This window comes from Miscanthus floridulus, chromosome 12 (assembly GCF_019320115.1).
Source record: "Miscanthus floridulus cultivar M001 chromosome 12, ASM1932011v1, whole genome shotgun sequence".
Classification (NCBI taxonomy): Eukaryota; Viridiplantae; Streptophyta; class Magnoliopsida; order Poales; family Poaceae; genus Miscanthus; species Miscanthus floridulus.
This window is the reverse complement of record NC_089591.1, coordinates 63,747,041-63,769,686: the sequence shown is the minus strand read 5'-3', so window position 1 is coordinate 63,769,686 and position 22,646 is coordinate 63,747,041. Positions and strand designations below refer to the sequence as shown.

The window sequence follows — 22,646 nt, the reverse complement described above, 5'->3', positions numbered from 1 at the left end:
AATCTGATATTAGAACAATATGCACATATTTCGAACAATATGAGCTTTATTCATCAGGCATATATATTGCTAGATATTACAAATAAAAGAATAACAATCAAAATAGTTCAGTGACACTGTCCATACAAAGGACGAGGCACTTACATAAAAAGAAACACCCCAAAAGCGAAAGCTGCTCATCAAACCGGCTACATACGTACGTACTTGGCGTGTTCGCGCCGACACGTACTCATGCAGAGCTAGCTTAGCAAGCAAAGACAGTAAGAGACGAATGACAAGCAAAAGAACACGCCGGCATGATGCTCTTGGCTAGCCTAGAGGCACTTGAATCCGGTGGGCACGGTCTTGCCGCAGTGGTTGAGGATGAGGCTGAGGTCGACGGGCAGGTTGAGGTTGATGCCGAGGATTTTGCCCTTGATGGCGGTGCAGAGGCAGAGTGCGGCCTCGAGGTCGACGAGCCCCTCCAGCAGCGGGCAGCATGGCTCCGTGGGCGGCACGCCCACCTTGGCCTTGATCAGGCCCAGAACATTGGCGCACACGCCCAGCTTGAGCGCGTCGCGGGGGCACTTGCCGGACGAGGCCGGCGTCGGGGTCGGCGTCGAAGGGGTCGGCGGCGTGGGGCAGTCGCCACCGCAGGCGCTGGCCATGGCGAACACCACCAGGTTCACGGCCAGGAACAGCGCGACCGACGCCTTGCCTGCCATTGCTGCACACAGCAGTGTGTGTCCTCTTGACCACAGGCACAGAGCAGAGTGAGCTTCGAGAGGAGCTAGCTCTTGATGGCTCGATTGCTAAGTGCTTGTGATGGTTGGAGACGGTGTTCGGGTGTGGTATTTATAGGTGGCCGCCGGAACGAAGCGCGACAATGATGCGATGATCAACTAGCTAGTTAGCATATGCATGTGAGGTTGAGATGATGGTGCGGGATGCCGATCTGGATGGGTTCAAACTAGCGAACAAGATTGCTGTAGTGGCGGACGCATGTTCCAGTTTGCGGACTCGATGTCTTTTTGTAACATGCCATAAGCCAAAATAATCTCGGTCCATAAGAAGGTCGTGGTGCCGATCGATAATGTCGTTGATGATCGGGGAGCGGAGTACAGCATTGAGAGGAATGAAAACCAGCGGAATCATATGACGCTACTACGCAAGACCAGCTTATCTGTGACTGTGAAGAAGAGAGAGGTGAGAAAAAGAAAAGCTCGATGCGATGGGCAGGGCCGCAGGGGTTGTGCGGGACCGTTATTACAACTTAAGCCCATATAAAGGCCCACTTCTCTGATCTCATTGGAAAATCCTTGATGGGCTAAAACCACACCGCTGGCGTGGACGGCGGCCCGTGAAATCTGGACTACTATTTGATGCATCGTTCATTCTCCCTCATCGTTCATCAGGCAAGTCTGAGATCCACTCAAAAAAAAAAAATTCAGGCAAGTCTGAGTAATCATTTTTTATGAGGTGGAAATGTTTTTAAGAAGAAAGGAGTTCTTTGTTAGAAAAAGGAATTCTTATTCCGGGCTCTGCAAGAGTTTTGTACACAACCATTTATTATTACAAAGTTCGAAACTCTAGCGAAAAAGAAGCTCTCAGAAAAGCAACCGTAGTCTCCCATAGTCGACGTATCAACTTTAAATTGGGATTGATCGGCCTCCTTCTAAAGACCAATTTAAGTAGTTTATCCCCACTAACGCTCTGCAAAAAGTAATATTAAGCGCTGTAGTGCTGATTACATATGCAAGTGTGATATATTTCTTTCTTCTAATATTATATAGAGATGGATACTAATCTTTAAGTGTGGCATTTCCAAACCATTTATCCTCCCAAAGCCTTACTGGTTCACCTGAGTGAAGGTTAAAGGTAGAAAACTGTAGAAATTGAAAGGAGTTCTAGGCTCGATTTACTCTAGATGATTCATGTACTCTCTCTATCCTAAAATAAATGGACATATCGTTTCTTGAGAAGTCAAACTTTTTTAAAAAATTTGACTAAAAATATAGAAAGTAGTATTAATATTTGTATCTCCAAACAAATTTATTATACAAGTATATATTCCATGCTCAATCTAATGATATTTATTATACATTAATTATAAAAGTTAGTATAGTTTTGTATATATTTAGTCAAACTTAAAAAAGTTTGTCTCCTCGAGAAATGAGATGTGCATTTACTTTGGGACATAGTGAGTAATTATTAAATGCCTATAAAATAAAAGAATAGAATTACGCATTGTATTGAAAAGTGATTGTTTCGTTTACGTTTCCTTGCATTTTAGATTCCGGTAAATAACAAAACAAGGGTGGCCTCAACAAAGAGAAAAGACAAAAAAAAATGATGCATCGTTCCAGGAAACATTCGCACTGGATCCTGCGCTAGAGTTGCAGTTACTTGGCATCTGCAACCGTGCCCTCACACCACCTTCACATGGCACGAAGCGATCAAATGAGATGAAGATATCAAACGTTCAGCGAAGCGTCGCGTCGCAACTCGCAACTCCTCGAAACCTCACCCGCCGGCCGCGGGGTGCCCGTGCTCAAAAAAAGCCCCACAAGGAAACCGCCGCGCTACTATACTGCACGGGCACTCGACCCTGGCGTTGCGACACCGCTCCGCTCGTGGCACTTGCGCGAAACCGCAACAGCGACAACGCGCCCACAAACCGGCGGCCCGCGCCCATGGACATGCCGCCGGCGACGCAGGGACGGCTGGTGAGCGCCGTGGTGGACCGGAATCTCGACGAGCTCTGCGCCTCCCTCGACGACGCGCTGTCGTCCAGGCAGCGGAGCCCCTACGCGGAGAAGCAGCTCCACGACAAGATCAAGGCGAAGACCGACTTCCTTCGGCCGCTCCTGGCCGCCGAGGCGGAGTGCCACGGCGGGGCCTGCCCGGTGCGCCTGGCCGAGGCCGAGGCGCGCTTCGCCGTCCTCAAGGCCACGTTCGATCAGTGGGCGCAGCGCGCAGTCGTCGCTGCACCTGAACCAGTCGAGGAGGAGGAGGAGGAGGTGGTGGTGGGAGAGCCTGACGAGGAGGAGGCCGACTGCTCGGGGTCCTCGCGGTCCACGTGCTCCTGCACCGACTCGTGCCAGGAGGCGACGGAGGGGGACGCCAAGCGCGATGACGTCGTGGAAGCACGCAACAAGGAGGAGGCGTCGGATGTCATCGCCGAGGACAACGACGCCGAGGACGAGACCGCGGAAACACGCAGGGAGCTGGCCACGGATAGTGTTGCCAAGAAGCGGGAGGCCATGGGAACTCGAGAGGAGGGGACGCTAGACGTCATTGCCAAGAAGCGCGACACCGATCGCGAGGCCGCGGCGGAGACGGGGAAGAGGGCCGTCCAGCGGCGATGGTGGAGGCAGAGTGCTGCTGCCTGGTGCGGTGCAGCCTGCGTGCTCGCGGTGGTCGCCGTCGGGTTGGCGGTGGAGTTGGCCGCGGTGGCTCACCGTAATGTCAATGTTTACGTTGTTCCGACGTAAAGAAGACAAAGAAAACTAGATCAGGCAAGTGTTATCTTAGTTCTTTAACTCTTCGCGCTGTTCGTGCCGAGGTGCTCTTGTACTCTTGTTTTGCTGCAAAACTTGCTTCGACGGCCCAGCCGATGGCTACTTACATTTCTGTGTGATTCGTGTCGCTATTGAACACCACGTTCTCGGTTCTGTGGGGTACTTTCAGTAATCCAGTTCTGTTGACATGACGATAAGGATTACAGATTTACTGTGTCCCATTTTTATTTGGCTTTGACGTGACGAAATGATAGGTAGTAGTTCTATATCAAACATATCAATATGACACAGACATGCAACGTCATCTTGTAGTGTTGATTCCACTCCATGTATGGAATGTTTACCTCACTCACAGGCTGTCTATGCTTGCCTGAAGAACATAGGAGTACTTGGGAATCCTGTTCTATGGTTTATCGGTGATGTATGATGCTCTGTACACTCCATTTCGGATTATTTTGACCCGTTAATATCTTTTACTATATCATCAACATAATTCAGAGACACTTTGAACACAAATCCCTTGATACAAGTTCAATGTTCTAAACTTGCATATTTTTTGAATAGTTGTTCGTCAAAGTTTGTATAAGTTGACTGTTCTCTTTTGAAATGTGATTGTCATTCCAAGTCCAAGATAGAGGAAATATCTGTTAAACTGACAGGCCATTGGAAAGTAGTACTGTTAGGAAATCCTGTGGGTTTATACAACTCTGAAGTCTGAACTGCAAGTTCCTGATGAAACCTTTCTATTTCTAGATAGATACGATACTGTGTGCTATTGAGAGTGAAGCTATACCCAAATGCGAATTGAATGAAGAAACAATTTCGGTGGAGAGTGCAATGGTGATAGTGGTTGTAGAAACATACATCTGCCTAAACCATGATGTCATTCATCAAGTGTCCAATGAACACAGATGACATGAAGACTAACACTACAAACATCAGTGAGAATCCTTCTTGTTGTTGAGATGATCTTGTTTCTTCAAGCAGTTCCTGAAACAAGAATGAGTTCAAATGTTCATGTATTTGTCAGTAAAATACTTGTAGCCAATCCTTACGAAAATTCAGGGCCATAGATTCCATGATATATATAAAAAAACTTTAGTAATATTATGTTCGTCAGCGTTCCAAAGTTATCAGCTTGCGTCAGGAGGTTGCTGTTATAATGCAGACATACATATAGTGTGGGCACCAGAATCAGTGCTAACTGTAAAGCACGTCATTTTCTGTTTGCATACCTGTACAGCATCTCACACAAACTTTTCTAGTTATGACAAACAACGCATTAGGAACATGTGACCAGGTATCGAATGCAAAATTGAAAATCAAAGATAATCCCTTCAAGGAGCCGAGATAACCAGTCCTCAACAACTGAATGGTTAACTTTGTTTGATAACAAACTTTGACGCTTAAGTTTTCAAACTATTTATCCGAAGGGAAAAATTTACCATTTTGTATTGAAGCTTCAGTTTTTCTTCTACTGCAATTGCAGCATTCCTTCTCTTCATCCATCCTTGATTTTACAGCGGTAACCTGAACAAACACATACAGTAGAAAACAGAGTGAACTGATGGATTACCTACCTTGGTAATTGGTAATTTTCTTTATATAAAGGCAGTAAGCCATACTGGATTAATTGGCAAAACAAGAATCTACGCAGTTCAGGTGCACAGCTACTCATTAGGTATTTTGTTTTCATGATCATGCAGACGAGCTGTGTTACTGTGGGTGTATCATTTCATTAATAAGAAGAGAATAAATTCAAGGGAGAGGGCAGGAACACCCTCACCCCAGACACACACTAAGAGAAAAAGACCAGAATCACCACAAATAAGCTTTAAACAGCCGGCTTACTCTAAGGACAGAACTAATAATTTCAAGGTAAGTGACCTAACTACTCATTAGGCATCACAGTTCTGTAATGACAAGTGACAGTGACATTGTACCAAAATGAGCAAGTACATCCGTGACACTAAGAAATTCACAAATACTCCTCTGTCCCAAAATATCTATCGTTCTCACTTCCCGACAAATAACTTTGACTAATTTTAAATAAAAAATATTAATATTTATGATACATAATTAATATCATTAGATAGATCTTTAAATTTATTTTCATAATAAATTTATTTGAAGATACAAATGTTGCACGTATTTTTTACAAATCTAGTCAAATTTGTGGCACGGAAACAAAAAACGACAAATAATATAGGACAGAGGGAGTAACTACTATACCGTGAAAATTACTGCAGTATAGTTGTCTCTATGTGTTGTACCTGCTCGATTCTAGCTCTAGCCTATTGACATTCCTGGTTGGTCCTGCACGGTAGTGTCTTGCCAGCGGGCATGGCACAGCCGGATCTTGTCGATGTTGCGTAAATTTTCTCTTATATGGGTACACATCCGATCGCGAAGAAAAAAACTGCTATACCGAGAAAAGAGTTACCTCAGCACATGAAGGTTCTTCTCCAGATGCCCGTATATAAGTGGGTGTCTGCAAAAGAAACAAACTATAGCATTACATAATCCATGTCAGGTTTCCCTTTGTACATTAGCATCAAACTCGGTAGCATTACATACAGCATTAAATACAAGTGATCTTTTCTCTTCACAGCCTATCACCTCTGACCGAGGGGATGAATCATCTTCCTCTTCTTCCTCTGGAACCGGTGATGGAGGATTAGCAGCAATGTACACCACGCGCAGCTTGAACTCCCCAATCACCCTACCTGGTGCTTTAACGAACTGCAAATCACAACATTAACATTTCACGCCAGCAGTAAATGATTAAACAATACATGAACTAAACTCCCATAAGAGAACGTACCAGTTCGGGCAGGAAGTCTTTCATCGTCGCCCCATCTCTCACTACAACACTTTGCACAAGGAACTTGTCCTTGCAGTGGTGATCAGATAGCATCTCCATTGGAGCCTGCATAGTAACTGCGCCAATTCCAACCCTTCATTGCCAATTTGAATCAGATTAACCAATTAATCGACTAATCGAGCACATGCTGCTCAGACAGCACCTGTGAGATTGCACGAGCTCCGGGGAAGAAGTATACCGCAGGCGTGCCTCACAGAGTATTTCCTTGGGTTCGTTGTTTTCACCTACGTATGGGGGCATCGAAGCCAATCATTCTCCCTCCCAATGCACCGCAGCAGCAGCAGCAGCTCGGAACAGCAACAAGGACAGGAAATTTCACCTTGAAGGCCACGTACTGGTCGGTCCTGTTCGTCAGCTCCATGCAGCAAGACCGCTGCTTCTTGACCTCATCTTCACATGGTAACAGGAATAAGAAGACTAGAATCAGCCAAGAAAAAGCATCATCAAGCAACTAGTTATGAAGAACTTACAGGGAATCTTGAGCTCGGAAGGGATAGACCCGAAGCAGCTTACTGCTCATGGCGCTGAACGAAGAACAGGAAAGCAAGAGTGGCGGCAAAAAGATTCGATCTTCTCCTCCCTTTTCTCTGCAAGAACCAGTGAGCTGGAGAGCGCGAGAAGTGGTTGGTGGTGTGGTTCCTGGCTCTGGAAGCAAAGTACACACGATGACACGAGAACAAAGTGCAGTGGTGACCTGGATTCAGTGGAGGCGCAGCTCAGGGAACGGAGGAATAATAGCATTCGGATTAGAACTTTGGAGTGGGGTTTAGGAACTAGTTTACGAATCTTTCTAGCTGGTCCTCCATTGGTTTTGTTAGACTGGCTTTGATCAGCAGGATGTGACCTTTTCGTTTTGGAGTTCTTTCTTTCACGAATTATTTGTGATATGGTGCTTTTTAACGAATTTTGTGAGACGAACTGATGACAATTAGTTGGAGTGAGCTTTTCAACAGTTTGCTCGGTAGCTGCAGCATGAAGTTTAATAGCCTATTTTCTTGGTTTCTTCTCCTTTCTTTAATAAAGCCTATCAGGCAGTGGTTGTGCAATCAAGTACCGGTGAGATATCAGCCTCAAAAGCTTTTGCATCGAATCCAACTTCTTTCAGAGGCATGCTTTGATCCAGACTGGACCAACTAAAAGTTGTGCCTTGTTAATATAAATGAATTTTACCCATTGCCATGCAAATGAGTCTTTTGCTAAAAAGAGATGCACCTGGTCTTTCGTCTTGAAGATGAACACCAAGTTCATCATATGTGTATCACATCTAGAGCTCAAATGGAGAATTGCAGACGACGAACCTGCCCTAAACGAAACTCCCATCCCTCGTGAAGTCGCAGCTCTGCAGAAACAGGATGTTGCCGAGCACTTGCCGTGTCCACGGCAGCATTGGCACGACGGCACGCCGTTAGCATCTGGCAGGGAGGGTACTGAGAGCCAAGGCACCGCGGAGACGCCGAGGGCCATGAGCGGGCGGGGACACCGGCCAGTAGGGAGAGGGAACCAGTGACAGTAGTGGGGCATCCGGCGGCACCGCCGGCACATCGTGTGGTGGCTTGCGGGTATCTCTGCTGGGCCTTGGCGGACCATTGTATTTGGTTCTGAGATGGGCCTGCGAACCCAAAAACTCGCACAAGATCTCGCCAATCACAAAGCCCATCCGGAAAAAGGAAACCCCAGCTTGGCCTGGCCCAGCCTCTCAGCCAACGTGACAAGCCCAACCCAGCCGCGCTGGTTGTGCATTCGCTGTGACAAGCCCAACCCCTAATCATTAGTCCCATCGTTATTACGCAAATTCAACTGGTGCTTCACGTGACTCACAATTATTAGCGGAAAGTGCGCAGGCACAACCACCGTTCTACGCCGCCTAAGGCTCAGCCCTGTACAGCTAATTTATTATAAAAGAAAAATACTATACCATAGTTAAGTTGGTTTATAATGACATGTCGAAGTGAGACTAAAATTATATACACGGTCAGGCAGAGGCAGGTGGTGAGCTCTGAGCTGCTGACGGCTCACGCTCAGGCTCAGCTCTGCTGTGCTGTGCTGTGCTGCTCAACCTGGTTAGGTCAGCTGGCCAGCCAGGCCCGTCTGATCGCTGGAAGCACCGCGTTCCTCGGGGTCTCGCCTCTCGCGTCTTCTTCTACTGCTCCCTCCACTTCGACAAAAATATCCACCGCTCCGGAGGCACGGCGGCGGCGAGCGTGCGACACCTCCGGCGGCTGCACAGAGCCGTCGAGGCGTCGACCGAGCTCCGGCCGCCCGCGGATGCTCCGGAGCCCGGCGCGGTAAGGCCCAGGGGTCCACGCTCGTACCCAGATCTCGGGGTGGTGCTGGGAAGTGGGGTTCGTTCCGTCCCTGCCTTCCCTGGTGGGGATGGGGTGGTCCGCGGGGCTGTGGTGGCTCGTGGCGGCGGTGTCGGCGGCGGCGGCGGCGGCGGAGGGTGAGGTCGCGGCCGTCGCGGCGGCGCCGAGGCGGCACGCGTACGCGTCCATGATGTACATGGGCACGCCACGGGACTACGAGTTCTACGTCGCCACGCGCGTCATGATGCGGTCCCTGCGCCGGCTCAGCGCCGACGCCGACCGCGTCGTGATTGCGTCCCTCGACGTCCCGCCGCTCTGGGTCCAGGCGCTGTAAGCTCTCCCACCTCCTCCCGTCTTGCTCTTTGGCTCTTTGCGCGAGCGCGCCACTCGGCTCCCGCCCCGGGTGGCGCTTAATTGGATCGCTGGGCGTTCGGTAACGGACGCCCCTGCCGTTGTTTGATGCGTACTTTGCTGCGTTACGATCAGTTTGGGATGCGTTTTGAAGTGCTCGGGGTTTTACTTGATGCCTGCTTAGTTCATTGAAGCAAAATTCGTGGTTATTTTCATGTTCGGTTGGGTCAAGTTCACGCCTGCGCCGAACTTTGGTCCTTTTGGTTGTCTGGCTCAACACCTTGGACGCAAATTAATGATTATTTTGATAGGTTGATGTTCCGGTGTATGATTATAAATTGTCTCCTTCCTTGTTCAGTTCGAGTTTCATTGTATTCGTCACATTTCCTTCAACATAAGGACCATCAGGTGTTCCAGCCGTATTTAAAGTGATTCCTCTCTTTTCATGGATCAAACCGTGCTGCACTTCTCTACCGTACTATCTGAACTTCTCTAACTAGCCGATACTTGTTACTGTTCTGACATGTACTTTGTGTCAAAGTGCGAGATGACTGTGTTCGTGCTCTGGCTGCATCTTTGCAAAATGGCCTCACAATTTCAACGGTCTCTTAGTGCTGAGGTCCCTTTCATGTTGACTTCAGTAGTAAGGCCATGAAGTTTGTTGAGGTGAGTACGTGCATGTGAGATATTTATTGATAAGCTACGAGATTTGAGCTGCGAATTTCCAGTCCTGGCCTTTGAATTTCATCGATTGCAACTGCGATGTTATATAAAATGATGTCTGCAATGGGCTACTGACTTGGCCTATCTACGATGTTTACTGAACAGTTGTGATATTTGACCTGCTTATTTCCACTGCCTCACGTTCTAGTAAGTAGTTTAGCTGATGGGGACTGTGTGACTATAACAATATATCAGTTGGACTAGTATGTAAAATATGTCGTGTTGTCCAAACAGCCACATGTGGATGTCGACTGGAGTTTGTTTTTCATTGTTTTTTCTTGCTAAATATCTGTCTGTGCTATGACTTATGACTCTGTCAGCTATTTTCAACAACTTATACCTTGAGTGGATGCTGTTTTTTTTTTGGAATTTGTCTTTTTTGGGGGGTATCCTAGTGTTCCAACGTTTCTCTTTGTTTGTTAGAATATTAAACCTTCAATTGTTTGCTATATTGAGAAATTTTTTAATTGTGAACTTTAAAGAACAGAAACTTAATTGCACTTTGCACATAATAAATTGATAAAACTTTACTGCTTTTCTGTATTACAAAACATGAGCACAAGTTGAGCTTATTATACCCTTGGTGTGGGCATCAAGAAATAGCACTATAGCAGTACTCTATTTTATTGTTGGCTCTAAAAAAGTGCTGCTAATCATGAATGGACAATAGTGGTTGTATAGAGTGAAACACAAGATTAGGTAAAAGATATCAATATTTGTCTGTGTGAAGTAGCAAATATGAACGTTGATGCCATCATGCCAATTTGTCCTGTGACACTGTTCTTTGAAACCATGCATGGAGCATCCCTTTTTCTTTTCTGATGTGATGTTTTTTGCTGGGTGTTTTACAATTTATGCTCCTATTTTAAGCATTGAACATACACTTACAGCGGACAATATATATTTGGGATGAAATGTTTTTCTTTTCCTGCAAAATTGGACTTGTTTACTTCAGTAACATGTTCTTTCTTACAGTTTTTGCCTCTGTTAGTAATATATATGCATTGAAACTCTTTCTTTAGGAAAGATGATGGTGTAAAGGTGGTCTCTGTGGAGAATTTGAAAAATCCTTATGAGAAACAAGAAAATTTCAACATGCGATTCAAGTTGACTTTAAACAAGCTGTATGCATGGAGCTTGGTTTCGTATGAGCGAGTTGTTATGCTTGACTCTGACAACATTTTCCTCCAAAATACTGATGAGTTATTTCAGTGTGGTCAGTTCTGTGCTGTCTTCATCAATCCCTGCATCTTCCATACAGGTCTCTTTGTGCTTCAGGTAGAGCTACTTACTTTGCATGCATTCCATTTTCTGCAAAAAAATTAACTCTTGCAGATCAGAAAATATGTTATTTCTGTCTTTGAAATGGTTATAAACAAACCTATATTGCAGCTAGCGACATTCTTTGATGTCCATTACTTCAGCATAGTGGAAACCTAACTGCCTTTTGATAATTGATTCTTTGTTATTCCTTGTTTAGTAATGAAAATTTGATCTTGTTCACTACTTCCTGGAACTCATTGCATTTTTTTACCTGAAATCTATTAGCCTTCCCAGGAGTTTGGTGTATTTTTTTTGTTTCTAACTTTATTTTGTTTCCAGCCCTCAATGGACGTTTTTAAGAACATGCTACATGAGCTAGCGGTTGGACGTGAAAACCCAGATGGTGCAGACCAAGGCTTCCTTGCTAGTTATTTCCCAGACTTGCTTGATCAGCCAATGTTCCATCCACCAGCTAATGGTACAAAACTTCAGGGTACTTATCGCCTCCCTCTAGGCTACCAGATGGACGCGTCTTACTATTGTGAGTGCTTGTACCAGTATGATTATTCCACATTCTCAAACATTCTGTTGGTACAGACTAACAGACTAGACTTTCAGATCTGAAGCTTCGCTGGAGTATTCCATGTGGACCGAACAGTGTGATTACATTTCCGAGTGCTCCATGGTTTAAGCCATGGTACTGGTGGTCTTGGCCAGTTTTACCTTTGGGGCTCTCTTGGCATGAACAACGTCGTGAAAACCTAGGGTGAGTGGTCTATTTTACTTTCCTTTTTGTGATGCTTATTTCTATTGCATGCTCAAATTCTAACCTTAGTGACTTCCTACAGAACCAGATAAGGATGTCCACATTATTATATCCTGACGTGGTTGGTAACATGTCACGAAGAAATGCATTCTATCTTCTTTAGAATAAAGATGCATAGGGGGAAAAAACATTACCATGCCTTTTTGTCTTTAGGATAAAGTTACATAAGGCAAGAAGTTGTCATGTTTCTTTTTTATCGTTGGTAATATAAAGTTCCAGAAAGTAGGGGATTCTTATAATTAAGGGTATAATATTACTCCTAAGTTGGGGGTTAGGGGGAGGTCATGCTGGTTAAGGATGCTGATTTTTAGTTTCTGAAATGCAGAACCTATGTTTCATTATAATATGTTAATGTTATGCAAAACAGGTATTCATCGGAGATACCAGTAGTATTAATTCAGGCTGTACTGTACATTGGAGTCATAGCAGTGACCCGACTGGCGCGGCCTAGCTTGTCCAAGATGTGCTACAACCGAAGAATGGAGAAAAACACTATGTTCTTGCTCTCCCTTCTGAGAGTAGTGGCAGCTTGGTCCATACTTGCTGCCTACACCATACCCTTCTTCATCATCCCAAGGACCGTCCATCCACTGCTTGGCTGGCCTCTCTACTTGCTTGGTTCTCTCTCTCTTTCTTCCATTGTGATCAACGTTTTCCTCCTCCACCCGATGACCGTCCTCACAACATGGTTTGGATTCATCGGCGTGCTATTGGTGATGGCCTTCCCTTGGTATCTAAATGGTGTTGTCAGGGCATTGGCAGTGTTTGCCTATGCGTTCTGCTGCGCACCCTTGATCTGGGCATCTTTGGTCAAGACAATGAGCTCCTTGCATGTCCTGATCGAGAGGGATGCATTCAGGCTCGGAGAACCTAACCAGAACGCCGAGTTCACAAAGCTAGTACTGAGGTGGGCACGGCAGATACATATGATTGATTGATCACTTCTGTTGCTCAGTTTGAACAGCTAATCTCCATTCACGTTGACAAATTCTGATGGCCAATTCAATTGTACAAGTAAATCTGCAGCCTGGGAGCAAGAGTTGCTGTACCTTCTGGAACCATCTGGAAACCTCTAGACGTGTAGGTGACATATACAGGGGAAAGGAGGGGTAGAATTGGTGCGGAACTGAAGAGGAACGGATCGGGCTCAGTTTTTAGTTAATTTTGATTTATTAGTTCCTCTGAAAAGCCAAGGCATTTTTGGCTTTGCTTGTAATTGATATGATCAGTTCCATCACCAATGAATAAAAGGGTTGAAAGTTCAGATGGTGTACTGTTGAAACAGTACTTTGTGTTTTACCGTGGTATAATTGTGTTGGATAATATAGCCTTGGCTTCCCCTGAACGGTTTTTCTTTTTATTACAGTGACGGAGATAAAATGCAGTGGTTATTGCCACTGCAAGTTAAGACCGCACGCATTCGTGGCTGTCCGATTTCGCAGACAACGGTCCGGATACGATGCTACAGTGATAAGAGGTGTGGTAGATGGCTTTCGTGAACAGTGCTGATCTTCACGACCGGGGACAGCTTTTTAATGTGCAGTGGCTATTGTCACTGCACCGGATCCGTCTTATTACTGTGACGGAACGTTGGAGTTCAATTGACGTGTACCTGACTCGCTGCATGTGTGAACCTTCAAACCATGTTGTGAGGACGGTCATCGGGTGGAGGAGGAAAACATTGACCACAGTGGAAGAAAGAGAGAAAGAACCGAGCAAGTAGAGAGGCCAGCCAAGCAGTGGATGCACGGTCCTTGGGATGATGATGAAGGGTATGGTGTAGCAGCAAGTATGGACCAAGCCTCTTCGTTTGACTGAGGCTTATCGTAAAGGATTGTAAATTTTCAGCCGGAACAATATTTTTCTCTCACACAAATCAGTCAGTAGTACTTCTTCACGAATCAGCAACGATACGAACAGCTAACCGAACAGGCTGGTGGAGGCCGAGCTCTCTGCCCTGTGGGCCCTCGATTGCCCAGGGGAGGGGGGACGCGGATGCCATCAAGGGCAGGGAGGCCGTCCGTACGGGCGTGGACAGGGTAACAGTAAGTTGCGTCCCGTACTTCTACAGCTGTATTAATCTTTAATAGATAGATTTACTAAGAGATACGGAGAGACTCACGGTCACGGACTATACTACTCCTACTACAGTACAAAGCACAGAAAAAGCAAAGCTTCCGCGATTCGCGAACATGGCTGCACGGGACGCATCAGTCATCACCTGCACGGGTGTGTTACACCGTGACTTCTTATCTTGATGAGGACGTTGGACTGGATGCGACACTCTACACTAAGGCCCTGTTTGGTTGAGCTGTGGCTGTGGGAAAAAGCTGCTGTGGGCTGTGAGCTGTGGAAAAGCTGCTGTGGGCTGTGAGCTGTAGAAAAGCTGAAAGCTGTTTGGTTAAACAAGTATAAAATATACCTTTTATCTTTATCTCTCTTGAAACAACTATGGAAGAGCTTTTTATCCACCAATTTCGAAAAGCAGAAAGCCAAAAGCCAAAAGCAGGGTCAATCCAGCTTTCAAAAATGAACTACGGAAAAGCAGCTGCTTCTGAAAAAGCACCCTCCAAAAGCAGCCCCTTTGGTTGGGCTTTTGACTTTTGGGGCCAAAAGCCAAAGCCAAAAGCCCAACCAAACAGGGCCTAAATGCTACTCCCTCCCGGTCCTAAAATAATATAATTCTAAAATAATACTAAGTTAAATGATTTAAAGTTTAACCAATTTTTTTAAACATATTAATATTTATCATATCAAATAAATACCATTAAATAAGTAGAAATATATGTTTATAGTATATTTATTTAGAGTCATACATGTTGATTATATTTTATGTAAACTTAATTAAACTTATGATAGTTTAACTTTGACCGGTCCTAGAATTATATGTTTTTTTAGGATGGAGATAGTACAAGTAGCCAATCTCAGGGAGAATGTTGTGAGTTTCATTTGTATTTAATAAGTTTTCACATAAATATTTTTTATGACATGACAATGTTTCAGGAAGAGAGAAGAATTAGAGTTTATGTAGATAAAACTCTCTTGGCTTGGTTTTCAACTTTAGATGAGTCGTGGATTAAATGCCTATGAAACACAGAAACACCAGAGAATCATACATTGAAGATGGTTGTTTCATCTATGCTTTGTTGCATTCCGTCTGATTTGGCATTCTTGAAGGCAATGTTATGATTATGAATGGTCTTATAATAGTGTTGGCAGTCAACGGTTTCAAAACATTATGGATTCGTATAGATGTTACTGCACTATCATATCATGCGCGCATATGTAAATAAGTAACCATAATGTTGCATCAGTTGATTAACAACTATAAATTGCATGTGACTTTTGGACTATCCAACATAATAGTAGCAACGCACATTTATCATATTACACATACGACTTTGTTCGTAGAATACCTTTGCCAGATTTAATATCTTTTTTTTTCTAAAATATTAATATAGGAGATAGGAAAAACAAAATTAAAAAATAGGGCAAATGTGCTGAACTAGATTGAAAAAAGATCCATCTAGTGACATGTGAGACCCATGTACCCGTGGACATAAATTTTTCTTGTTTTCTCTCCTCTCTCTATCTCTCCTGTCCCTCTATTTCCTCACAAGCCACGTCAGCCCCCTCGTAAACCACACATAAATGGGGATTGAAGTAATCTCCGGGGCTGTTCGGCTGGCCAGCCCACTCATGGGATACTGTTCATGTGAACAGTAATTCCAGACAGTACAGTATTTTCCTTTCTTTGAGTGAGAGGATAGATTCCAAGGTCCGGGGCTGTTCGGCTGGCCAGCCCACTCACGGGATTACTGTTCATGTGAACAGTAATTCCAGACAGTACAGTATTTTCCTTTCTTTGAGTGAGAGAGGATAGATTCCAAGGGATAAGGAAAAGAATTAGGTAAAGAGAACAAGAAAAGAAATCTACTGGAGTGTCTTTTTATCACATTTTTTCTCTATATGGCTATGTGCAATCCCCTGTATCTAGTTGGATTGAGAAAACAATTTTTCAGGTTTTAGGGAGTTATGATGTAGCAAATTTAAAGAATCTCATCCCTTTATGTGTGGAACCCACATGTGAGGGACTCAAGAAAATATTTATCCTATCTCTTCTGTCTCCTGTCAGGCTGTCACTCTCTCCTCGCTCACTCTGCCTTGAGCATACGCAAGCATGGTGGCGTGGCTGCCCTAGCGAGGTAGCCCGCCCGTTTGCCTCGACCTAGCGGCGATGGCCCAGCGCGAGGGCGGTGGCCCGGAGCGACAATGTTGGTTTGACGCGACAGTGACATCGTGCTCGCATACACGTGTGGCTCCTTCGGTGAGGCTGTCCAAACAGGCATGGGGAGGGAAAGTGCATGAGTTGCTCTTTTCTTTCTTTGGGGGGGGGGGGGGGGGGGGGTTGAGGGCTATTTTTTTTCCTTGACTGAGAACAATTTTAGGAAAAAGAGATTGGAAAGAGAATATGGTGAAAGTTATTTTTCATATATCTTTTAGGGCATGCCCAATGGAGGAACCCCGTTCGCTTGTCTTAAAAATGACTTGTTCGGCTTCTTTTTTCAACCGGAACAGTATTTTTCTCTCACAACAATTCAGCCGGAACAGTGTTTTTCAGCCAGTTTCAGCCAAGTTTCAGACCAGCGAACGGGGCCATGCCATATGTCTAGCCCAAGCAGGACCTGGTGAGTTAAGGGCAACAACATCGGTACATGCCCTCAATGCTGGCAGCCATCTACTGTTTACTCCTTGTCCCACTAAACAACAGGCTACCCCTTCTGGTCATCAACTCAACTGAAAAAAAGATCAAGATGGTTCCAAGCAACGGGGCGGTTTCGTTGCCCCAACACAGACGAGTCTTCTCTACGGTACTGTAGAGGGACTTGTATTGGCTGACAGACACAACTATAACAATCTGCGAGATCACTATTGGTTGTGAAGACGTGGAAAACGAGACCGTAAGGATCGTGTTTTTTTTCAACTAGCTGGTCCCCCGCGCTTCGCCGCGGGATGGATTTTATCTGGCTGTGTAGGCACGCCTACAATACATAGATCCTTCTTAAGAGGACAGAGTAGGTTGGCGTGTAACACATACGTATGGTCATAAAAGAACACATACAAATGGCCAAAGGAATAACAGTGAATCTGAGAATAGATACTTATCATATGGAAAAACAATACAGAAGTCACCTGTAACTAAACAACATGAAAAATGTAGGCCAATATATAACTATCTTATTTCTTGTTTTGTTTTCAGAGTACAGAAGGTGTCATAGTAAGTTCTCTGTTAATACAAATAATCAGTCTGTTCGCTTGATCGTATTTGACTTATAAGTCATGGTTTATCAGACAACGAACAGTATTTTTCTCTCACACAAAACCAGCCAACAGTACTTTCAATCATGGCTTATCAGCCAAACAAGCCGAAAAGAACAGGACGAATATCCTTTATCCAAGGATGAAGCACGACACCTCTATAAGTTAAAAGACCTTCGAAATCATTAGGCCAAATCAAAGTAGGCTGCATATATATATTGACATAAATGGACATCATTAGTAATCTTAAGTGAAAAAACTATGTGGCGTACTGTAATGTACATGATCATAGATACTGAAAGCATGTCATTAGTGCCACAGACTGGCTTCATGATCATTTTTGGAAATTTGGATAAGAAAATTCATTACTTGATCTCAGAGAGGAAGATGGGTCACCCAAAATTTACAATGCCAACCGTACCTGCATTCCCTTGACTAATCAGGTGCTGTGAGAAATATGTCACTGTAAATTAGGGAAAACGATAAAATTATAATTGAGGAGCATGATGATATAACATTCATTGACCTCAATATTCATAAGCTCTTCTGCAGCTAGTAAATAATCTTGAGCATTTAAGCATGAGATCCATCACTGTAACTTCAGCGAAGCAAACGAACATGCCCACATTGGCAGCCGACGTGGCCATGGCAAAGCAACATTGACATTATTAAATGGTAAATCATTGTCAGCACAAACTGTTGGTATGAGGCAAAAAATAAGAAATATTTGTGGACCAGACAGTATTGAGAGTATCTGGGAGACAGGAAAAAGGACAATGGTGATAGTAACCATTGTGTTCAGTCACATAACCTATCTTAATGTATCATCAACATTTGTGAATAAAAATTACACTATATAATGCATACGTAATAATAGAAAATAAAATCTTAATTAACAATAGCACATAGATAAATAGATACATATATATAGGAAGCTCATGAATATGACATTAACTGAGGTATGCACTGGAGGCTTAAAGGTAGGTTCAATTGATGATCAAAGTCCTTATCTCCTCCTTGTTGATCTTGAAGTATGAAACAAATTTTATACGACGTCTGGTCTTCCTTTTATTCAACCTCATACAAAATCTCATCAGCATCTTGCGTCATTCCTTCAGTTGTTACTGAAATTAAGCATTCGAAATTAATATATAAGAACCTAATCTAAGCATATCAACTGAAACAGGCACTATGAGGCAAAAAAGCCTAACAATAGCTGAATCAGTTTTTGCATCTTTTCATCTCAAGTCTGGTTGTGAATGGATAATTGGAAAAGGAAAACACAAGAATTCCCAAGTGCACTGAAGTGCTGGGTGCTGGCTGCAGATATGAATCTTCGCAGTACCCAAACTGGAGAATGGATGGATAGTCATGATAGCGTACACTAAACTTGACAGTGCAGCTATATAAAATTGATATGAATCGTCACAGCACCCAAATTGGAGAATCAATGAATACCCATGATGGCATACACCAAACCTGACAATGCAGCTATATAAAATGATAATGCTGTAGCTATACATTTAATTGGAAGAAAAGAAAGAGGTTTGAGCTGCAAGAACAAAGCATGATATTGAAAGGTACTGGTTACACAATCATCAAGTTACTGAACTCTTCTTTGAAGATCATGCCAGTACTTGTTAGCGGTTATGCCTGATAGACAGAGACTGTGAATCATCTGTACATTTAGCTCCCTGGAAAATCACAAAGAGATTGAAGTCACCTGAGTATGCCTCCATGGAGCCTGTTTGTACATAAGTGCGTAACACATTAAGTAATTAAAAGTAAAGTGGCCGCAATGGAGCCTGTGGTCACACATAATCAGCCTGTTCGCTTGCTCGTAAACGATCGTAAATATATGTCTGCAAGAGGCAACTGGCCAACTGCAACAGATGAAATTGTCAGCTTAAAGAAATCTGCACAGAAATCTTAAATCACCCAAATGGAACCAACGTAAAGAAAAAAAAACAAAGCTGAAAGTGGAGAGAAGATAACGCACCAGCGCGTTTGGCCATCAGCCCTGGCCAGTAGCTGCGGTGGCCCAGGTCGCTTGCAGCGTGCCTCTTGCTGTGCCTCCTCCCACCGCACACCCCCCGGAGGCACGCGGTTTCTGATCCAACTGACAGTGAGCAGCAAGAGGCAACTGGCCAACTGCAACAGATGAAATTGTCAGCTTAAAGAAATCTGCACAGAAATCTTAAATCACCCAAATGGAACCAACGTAAAGAAAAAAAAACAAAGCTGAAAGTGGAGAGAAGATAACGCACCAGCGCGTTTGGCCATCAGCCCTGGCCAGTAGCTGCGGTGGCCCAGGTCGCTTGCAGCGTGCCTCTTGCTGTGCCTCCTCCCACCGCACACCCCCCGGAGGCACGCGGTTTCTGATCCAACTGACAGTGAGCAGATTGAGTCGCGCTATACGCAGATCCCCGATGCGGCCCATGCACTCGTCACCTCCTGGATAAGCGGCGGTCGCTGGTTTCCTCGGTTTCCACAGGGTGGCGGAGGCGCTGAGAGGGGAGGGGAGAAGATGATGTGGAGGAGAAGAAGAACCAGAGAAAAGCGAATAACGACGGTAGACTGAAAGGGTGAGGAGATGGCGGACCTGGGTTTGCACCTGGCAGCGGAGGTGCTGTAGCACCCTCACCCTGGAGGCCGCTCCGTTTTGCCTCGCCGGGGGCCGCGCCGGAGACCGCCCCTGATGGGGTCGTGTGCTCCACGCCGGAGTGGAGGAGCCGAGTAGGAGATGGGAGATTTAACTTTTTACCATTATAATAAATGGCACCTCCTCAAATATTACTTTAACATATGTCAATATATTTTCGTCAGGTCAGAGAGAAAACAGCTATAAATTTACCACTCTTGCTTATGTGGCACATCAGCTCTTTATGCCAGCGTGGATTCAAGTCAACAGGGCGTGTAAAATGTCGCTCCTGCCCTTTTCCTCTCCACCCACGCAGCTAGCATTTTCGCCTCGTGCTCCTGGCGGCCGCGGCAACTCACGCGCCCAGCGTTGGCCACGCTGGTAGCCCTAGGCACCTGCAGCGTGGCACCTCATGGCCGCCGGCGGCGGTGCTTCGGCCAGGCGGCGGCGGCGGTGCTCCGGCCAGGCGGTGGCGCACTGTTGCTCGCGCCCTGGAGGTGCCCGCGCTCGTAGCCCAGAACGCGGCAGCTCGTGCCCGGTGAGCTTCGGATCAGTGGCTGCCTCCGCACCGGCGCTTGAGCTCGTCCACGAACTCGTCGAAGCTGCGCCGCGACGAGCCACCGGGCACCACGGCAGCCTCGAGTGAGCCCCTCAGCTTCTTCACTGCTCCCTGAGCTTGACACCGTCTTCCCCGCCCATCACCCCTTCGATCCACGCCTTCACCTCATTGGCGCGCACCACGCCGGCGCACCACTCCCGCACGATGAGGCGCCCGTTGGTGATCTGGTCCGTGAGCAGCGGGAAGTGCAGCATGGGCACGCCCGCCCACGCGCTCTCCAGGATGGAGTTCCAGCCGCAGTGCGTGAGGAAGCCGCCGACGGCGGCGTGGGAGAGCACCTCCACCTGGCAGCACCACTGGGACCACGAGCCCTCGCCCCACCGCGATGGACGTGGCCACGGCGCTGCGCGCGACCCCCGACGGGAAGGTGGGCGACCCCGCGGTGGTGGCAAAGCGCGAGCACCTGCGCGACCTGTGCCACGATGGCGGCCGCTAGGGGCTCCGGCAAGGGCGCGCTGCGGCGGAGGCCCAACCACTTGAGCAGGTCCAGGCCCATGCACAGGTCCATCACCGTGTGGGTCCACGCCTCGTCCTCGTACACCGCGTGCGCCTGCACCATGCCAGGGTTGCCCGCGCCGACGAGCTGCGCCAGCTTCGGCTCCAGCTCCGTGAGCTCGCGGTCGAGGTCGCCGACCAGCTGCGACCGGTCCACGGACTTGACGGCGAAGGCCTCGCCGGTGGCACAGGACGTGCAGCGGTGGACCACCCCGAAGCGGCCTTGACCGATCTCCGCGGTGGTACGAGAATGCCAGCTGCGTGGGTGGAGAGGAAAAGGGCAGGAGGGACATTTCACACGTCCTGTTGACTCGAATCCACGCTGGCATGAAGAGCTGGTGTGCCACGCAAGCAAAAGTGGTAAATTTGTAGTTGTTTTCTCTCTGGACCGACGAAAATGTATTGGCATCCGTTAAAGTGCTTTTTTGAGAAAGTGTCATTTGTTATAATGGTAAAAAGTTAAATCTGCCGTAGGAGATCTGTCGAGAGCACAGAGTTGCTGGAGGGAGTGGAGGAGGCGATGGGAAACCAAGGTTCTGGAGGCAACACACGGCCGTCGGCCGCGAGGGCCACGAGCCTACCTTGAGACGGAGGGTGGAGATGGAGCGATGGTGGCTGGATCGGACGGGTGTGGCACTGTAGACTGTAACAAAATACTGTTGGTAACGTGTCTGGGAAACTAAATATCTTCGACTGTTCGCTGAAGCTGAAATTTGATTTATATGGATGCTTATGCTAAAATGTTACGAAAGAAAAACGTTGTTTTATGGCTGAAAACATTTATGCTTATGGTGATGCTTATATGATTTGATAGAGATGTTTTAAGCAAAATAGTATTTCCTGAGGAAAAAAAAAGTTTTCAGTTTACTAGTAGTACGTACCGGGCAAAAGCGGGCATGCGGTTTTGTCCGCATCGGGGAGGAGCTGCGATTCTCTGGTCCGATGTGTCATTCTCGCCGAGCCTGCCGCGTGCGGACCGCCATCCGGCGCTCCCCAACGTTTAAAAAAGGATAAAGCTATCCTTTGCGCGTGTGAATCGTTTGCAACTGTCACACGTTTTTTTTTGGCCGTCCGATTTAATGTTTGGCTGATATACGTCGCCCGTCTCATTCTCCCTCTTCCATGCGACGTTTGCGGTTGCTTTTTTTTTTTTGGCTGACATGTGGGTCCCACATGTCAGCCATTTTTTTTGGAAATGCGCCATTATCTCTTTGAACCGTTTATTTTTCTTTCCCCATTTCATTTCGTCTCCCCCTCCCCCCCCACCCCCGTTTGGGAGGCAGAGGCGGAGGGGCTCTTCGCCTCGATTTGCCGTCGTTGGTGAGTTTTCGCTATGGTTTTTAACAGATGTTGTAGATCTCGTTGCTATTTACCTGATTGTGTTTGGATTTTCCCCGTTTTGATTCATTTTGTGTTCATCTTGTTTGTGGAGGCGGAGGCGGACGTTGAGGCCAAGGCCGAGGCCGAGGTGTAGCCGGAGGCGGAGGTGGAGTCTGGTGTGGACCCGAAAGCAGAGTCTGAGCTCGAGTCTTCTCCGTTGTCGATTTCTCTCGTCGGTGAGTTTTTGGATTCAGTTTTTGATTAGATGTTGCAGATCCGGTTTCTGTTGATATGATTTTTGCTCCTGTGTTGTGTATGCTGATGCTTAGGCTTAGGTTTAGGCCATCACAGCGCAGCGCTGGTAGTAGGCCACACCGCATCGCCGCCCGCCCGTTCGCACCG

The 22,646-nt window shown here is 46.2% G+C and overlaps 4 protein-coding genes and 1 pseudogene across 14 annotated transcripts; 2 read left to right on the top strand and 3 right to left on the bottom strand.

Moving 5' to 3' along the window:
- Nucleotides 1-49: 49 nt before the first annotated feature.
- LOC136496929 (14 kDa proline-rich protein DC2.15-like) lies at nt 50-788 on the bottom strand. The gene has a single exon (XM_066492708.1). It carries the CDS (start codon nt 702-704, stop codon nt 315-317), a length of 390 nt encoding a protein of 129 aa, XP_066348805.1. The 5' UTR covers nt 705-788; the 3' UTR covers nt 50-314.
- A 1,732-nt stretch (nt 789-2,520) lies between these two features.
- On the top strand, nt 2,521-3,643 carry LOC136496926 (uncharacterized). Its single transcript, XM_066492707.1, has one exon. It carries the CDS (start codon nt 2,673-2,675, stop codon nt 3,471-3,473), a length of 801 nt encoding a protein of 266 aa, XP_066348804.1. The 5' UTR covers nt 2,521-2,672; the 3' UTR covers nt 3,474-3,643.
- Nucleotides 3,644-4,150: 507 nt separating this feature from the next.
- LOC136496927 (vesicle-associated protein 1-3-like) lies at nt 4,151-7,280 on the bottom strand (annotated as a pseudogene).
- A 1,197-nt stretch (nt 7,281-8,477) lies between these two features.
- Nucleotides 8,478-13,186, top strand: LOC136496925 (putative glucuronosyltransferase PGSIP8). Its single transcript, XM_066492706.1, has 5 exons — nt 8,478-9,017; nt 10,784-11,039; nt 11,364-11,565; nt 11,643-11,790; nt 12,218-13,186. Exons 1-5 carry the CDS (start codon nt 8,758-8,760, stop codon nt 12,786-12,788), a joined length of 1,437 nt encoding a protein of 478 aa, XP_066348803.1. The 5' UTR covers nt 8,478-8,757; the 3' UTR covers nt 12,789-13,186.
- Nucleotides 13,187-17,071: 3,885 nt separating this feature from the next.
- LOC136497451 (uncharacterized) lies at nt 17,072-19,927 on the bottom strand. 11 transcript variants are annotated; one of them, XR_010769319.1, is made up of 6 exons: nt 19,772-19,927; nt 19,437-19,676; nt 19,169-19,320; nt 18,987-19,052; nt 18,782-18,863; nt 17,072-18,293 (listed from the first exon to the last, which is right to left on the bottom strand). XR_010769319.1 is itself a non-coding variant. In XM_066493248.1 (5 exons), the coding sequence occupies exons 2-4, from the start codon at nt 19,607-19,609 to the stop codon at nt 18,991-18,993; spliced, it is 387 nt and encodes a 128-aa protein (XP_066349345.1). In that variant the 5' UTR covers nt 19,610-19,676; nt 19,772-19,927; the 3' UTR covers nt 17,072-18,863; nt 18,987-18,990. The 11 variants fall into 11 exon arrangements, 4 of the variants coding, with proteins under 4 accessions (XP_066349345.1, XP_066349344.1, XP_066349348.1 ...); XR_010769323.1 differs by having other exon boundaries at nt 17,072-17,374; nt 17,539-17,590; nt 17,696-19,320; XR_010769324.1 differs by having other exon boundaries at nt 17,072-17,590; nt 17,696-17,761; nt 18,125-19,320.
- Between the last annotated feature and the right edge of the window lie 2,719 nt (nt 19,928-22,646).